The sequence below is a fragment of the Sinocyclocheilus rhinocerous genome, unplaced genomic scaffold (genome assembly GCF_001515625.1).
Source record: "Sinocyclocheilus rhinocerous isolate Xijiao unplaced genomic scaffold, SAMN03320098_v1.1 scaffold688, whole genome shotgun sequence".
Taxonomy (NCBI): Eukaryota; Metazoa; Chordata; class Actinopteri; order Cypriniformes; family Cyprinidae; genus Sinocyclocheilus; species Sinocyclocheilus rhinocerous.
In genome coordinates, this window is record NW_015651641.1 from 2,647,650 (window position 1) to 2,652,067 (window position 4,418).

Below are 4,418 nucleotides of genomic sequence, written 5' to 3' on the forward strand. Positions count from 1 at the left end.
TTATTTTATTTTATAAGTGTTAATAAATAACAATCGGTCCCTATAGATTCTCTTTGCCACCTTGAAAACTTCTCAGTCCCTTAAAGTGTAGATATACGGCCGGGAAGCAAGAAAACACACATTCAAATGGTATTCTCAATACTTCAATTTATTCATAGAAATACAGATCTTTTAAAGTATTTGCACTCACAAATCAGTGTGGACACTTGAGCAATTATGAATTCAATGCAGAGCTGCATGCACTTTGTACTTTATTTTATTTTATATTTAAGTACTTGAATAAACTCAAAAACTTCTGATTAAAAGGCACATGAAATCTAACAATGGGCTAATTCACATGTGGAATTTAAACAACATCTAATTTGTCCCAAAGCTATGTATGTGCAACCTGTTCCCTACAGCTATGAGTGACATCCACTAATATGAATTTACTTTCACCGCATTTGTTTCTCATGAGGCAGTGACACTGATAAGCACATTTCAAAAGCCCAGAAAACATGTTGAAACTTTCCCTCCAGTTCAGATGAAGGATCTCTTGGGAGGTGCCACCATTTCCAGTTAACAAAAGAAGGTGAAAGGGCTCTTTTAATAAGGATGGATTTACAGGAAAGGGTTGCCTTTAAGCATAAAGAAAGTGAAAGTTTGTGAAGTAGCATATAAAGGGTGTGCATGCAGCGGTGAGGCATATATCTACTGAGCACAGGTGAACAAACACATACAGAGGGACAAAATGAACTCTCTGACATTATGGGCAGGTGCTCTGCTTATATTGAGCGTCAGTCTATGGAGCTGTACAACAGGTGAGTCAAAATGTATAATTATTTAACAATAGCCTTCTGCAAGATGTTTAAGTTAATCAGTTTAGATTTTTTTTGTGTGTGTGTAATGTTTTTCCCATTTGTTTACAATATTCTTAAATAACACCTTTTACAATTCTAAACTTTCTGTAGATAATCTGCCTATTTTTAAAATGATTTTTTAGTGGGTGAGACTGTTGATGTTGCTAATGGTTAACATTCTGTGCACTGTTTAACTATCACAGCTCAGAACGATGTGGCAGCGGATTGTTGTTTAACCACCAGCGACCGGCGCATCCCACAGAAGGTGGTGACGTCCTTCAACATTCAGACCAGTGATGGAGTCTGCAGAATTCCTGCCACTATGTAAGTCGCAGTACATGCATTTCAAAATGCCTCTACAGACTTCAAGGTGTATTTGATTTTGCATATTTAAATATGAATGAATTTCCTCAGATTTGTCACAAAGAAGGGCTTGAAGCTCTGCGCACCATTTCCAAGCGAGAATAACTGGGTGAGCAAACTGATCGACTACATACTAGCAGGACCTGTAAAAAACCCCAGAAAACATAGAGGTATGTGTTTGTGGGTATTTCATCATCAAGTCTTAGTACTTAAATAATATAAATGTACATGCATTCTTTTAAGTTCTGTTTGCACAACATAAGATAACATTATATAGCATTTAGGACACACCACCTAGCAACACCATATAAACACAAGATAACATTTAGAACATAACATTTAGAAGAGATAATGTAACAACATTTACAAGATAATATAACACAACAAAAATAATATAACATTTAAGACAACAGAATTTAGAACACATAATAATGTCACAGTAACATTTAGAAAAATAATATAAAACATAACACAACATTTAGAACAACACCAATGTAACATAACATTTACAATGTAACATAATATACCAATAAAAATAATATAGTGTTTAGAACACAACATAACATTTAGAACTCATAACAATGTATCAACAACATTTAGTATAACATAACATTACATAAAACCTAATATAACATTTACAACACAGCAACATAATTTAACACTTAAAACAACATAACATTTAGAATATAACATTTATAAGACAATGTAATGTAACAACAGCACAATACCATAGTATAAAACAAAAATTTTAACATTTAGAACACAGAATGACATTCTGAACATAACAGTTAGAACAATTTAACAACATTTAGAACATAATAAAAAGCCCCCACAAACATAAAACATAACATAAAAATAACATCTTGACATAGGATAAAAACAACAACAACCTAACATAACATAGCATAACATAGCATAACATAGCATAGCATAGCATAGCATAGCATAACAACATAACATAACATATAACATAACATAACATAACATAACATAAAATAGCCTTCTGCAAGATGTTTAAGTTAATCAGTTTAGATTTTTTTTGTGTGTGTGTAATGTTTTTCCCATTTGTTTACAATATTCTTAAATAACACCTTTTACAATTCTAAACTTTCTGTAGATAATCTGCCTATTTTTAAAATGATTTTTTAGTGGGTGAGACTGTTGATGTTGCTAATGGTTAACATTCTGTGCACTGTTTAACTATCACAGCTCAGAACGATGTGGCAGCGGATTGTTGTTTAACCACCAGCGACCGGCGCATCCCACAGAAGGTGGTGACGTCCTTCAACATTCAGACCAGTGATGGAGTCTGCAGAATTCCTGCCACTATGTAAGTCGCAGTACATGCATTTCAAAATGCCTCTACAGACTTCAAGGTGTATTTGATTTTGCATATTTAAATATGAATGAATTTCCTCAGATTTGTCACAAAGAAGGGCTTGAAGCTCTGCGCACCATTTCCAAGCGAGAATAACTGGGTGAGCAAACTGATCGACTACATACTAGCAGGACCTGTAAAAAACCCCAGAAAACATAGAGGTATGTGTTTGTGGGTATTTCATCATCAAGTCTTAGTACTTAAATAATATAAATGTACATGCATTCTTTTAAGTTCTGTTTGCACAACATAAGATAACATTATATAGCATTTAGGACACACCACCTAGCAACACCATATAAACACAAGATAACATTTAGAACATAACATTTAGAAGAGATAATGTAACAACATTTACAAGATAATATAACACAACAAAAATAATATAACATTTAAGACAACAGAATTTAGAACACATAATAATGTCACAGTAACATTTAGAAAAATAATATAAAACATAACACAACATTTAGAACAACACCAATGTAACATAACATTTACAATGTAACATAATATACCAATAAAAATAATATAGTGTTTAGAACACAACATAACATTTAGAACTCATAACAATGTATCAACAACATTTAGTATAACATAACATTACATAAAACCTAATATAACATTTACAACACAACACAGCAACATAATTTAACAATTAAAACAACATAACATTTAGAATATAACATTTATAAGACAATGTAATGTAACAACAGCACAATACCATAGTATAAAACAAAAATTTTAACATTTAGAACACAGAATGACATTCTGAACATAACAGTTAGAACAATTTAACAACATTTAGAACATAATAAAAAGCCCCCACAAACATAAAACATAACATAAAAATAACATCTTGACATAGGATAAAAACAACAACAACCTAACATAACATAGCATAACATAGCATAACATAGCATAGCATAGCATAGCATAACAACATAACATAACATAACATATAACATAACATAACATAACATAACATAACATCATAAAAACAACAACAACCTAACATAACATAGCATAACATAGCATAGCATAGCATAGCATAGCATAACAACATAACATAACATATAACATAACATAACATAACATAACATAAAATTACATTATTTTCTCTCTTTACTTACAGGAAAGAAGCAGAGACAACAGTAAATGACACCATCACAGATTATGCAGGTCCAGCCTGCTCTCACACTACATGCATGAATGATACTGATCCTGGAACAGATAGCTGATATTACTTAACCTTAATAGTAAATACTCATTCTCAGGTTTACTACATGTGTACTCTAGTGGAGCAGGTCAAGTGTGAATCTACTGTCATAGGAATAAGCTTTACAAGATATGAGCTATTTTTGAAATGTGAACCCTATCTCTACATGGTCTACAAGAGATTTTAAGCTAAATCATTTCTCATTTTCATCACTTTCTGAGTTTGTATTCTGTCTACATTGTATAAAGTTACTGTGTTTCCTGAGCCATTGAATGGAAATATTTTTCTATATTTTCCCTTTCTATTTTGGAATATAAATAAAAGATTTTACATTTTAAATATGACATCTGTGTGCATGATTTCTTTTCAAGTAACAGAAATCTAAAATTCCATCTAAAAATAAACAAATGAGGCCTACCTTAAAACAAACAAACAAATCATTCTCAAAATCAAAATAACTATATATATACAAACTATATTTGTAAAGAGATTGTAAAGAGGTCCTGACATTCACACATGCTCTGCATCCAAAATAACACTCACTCAGCATAAACATTATAGGAGAGCTAAAGCAGCCCAAGTGACCCTTACAATGGTTATTTGTGTAGGAAGCATTTAA

The 4,418-nt window shown here is 31.7% G+C and overlaps 2 protein-coding genes across 2 annotated transcripts; both read left to right on the forward strand.

Moving 5' to 3' along the window:
* The first annotated feature begins 576 nt into the window (after positions 1 to 576).
* Positions 577 to 4,136, forward strand: LOC107713300 (C-C motif chemokine 19-like). Its single transcript, XM_016518762.1, has 4 exons — positions 577 to 800; positions 1,043 to 1,163; positions 1,254 to 1,372; positions 3,716 to 4,136. The coding sequence occupies exons 1-4, from the start codon at positions 731 to 733 to the stop codon at positions 3,736 to 3,738; spliced, it is 333 nt and encodes a 110-aa protein (XP_016374248.1). The 5' UTR covers positions 577 to 730; the 3' UTR covers positions 3,739 to 4,136.
* On the forward strand, positions 1,431 to 2,833 carry LOC107713257 (C-C motif chemokine 19-like). The gene is made up of 4 exons (XM_016518721.1): positions 1,431 to 1,449; positions 2,412 to 2,532; positions 2,623 to 2,751; positions 2,815 to 2,833. The coding sequence occupies exons 1-4, from the start codon at positions 1,431 to 1,433 to the stop codon at positions 2,831 to 2,833; spliced, it is 288 nt and encodes a 95-aa protein (XP_016374207.1).
* Positions 4,137 to 4,418: the final 282 nt, after the last annotated feature.

Bases quoted from the DNA above. Each gene is read 5' to 3' on its own strand.
- LOC107713257 (XM_016518721.1), top strand. The intron at 2,533-2,622 runs GTAAGTCGCAGT...GAATTTCCTCAG, and splicing joins TGCAGAATTCCTGCCACTAT to ATTTGTCACAAAGAAGGGCT.
- LOC107713300 (XM_016518762.1), top strand. From the start codon at position 731: ATGAACTCTCTGACATTATGGGCAGGTGCTCTGCTTATATTGAGCGTC. The intron at 801-1,042 runs GTGAGTCAAAAT...TAACTATCACAG, and splicing joins TCTATGGAGCTGTACAACAG to CTCAGAACGATGTGGCAGCG. The intron at 1,164-1,253 runs GTAAGTCGCAGT...GAATTTCCTCAG, and splicing joins TGCAGAATTCCTGCCACTAT to ATTTGTCACAAAGAAGGGCT.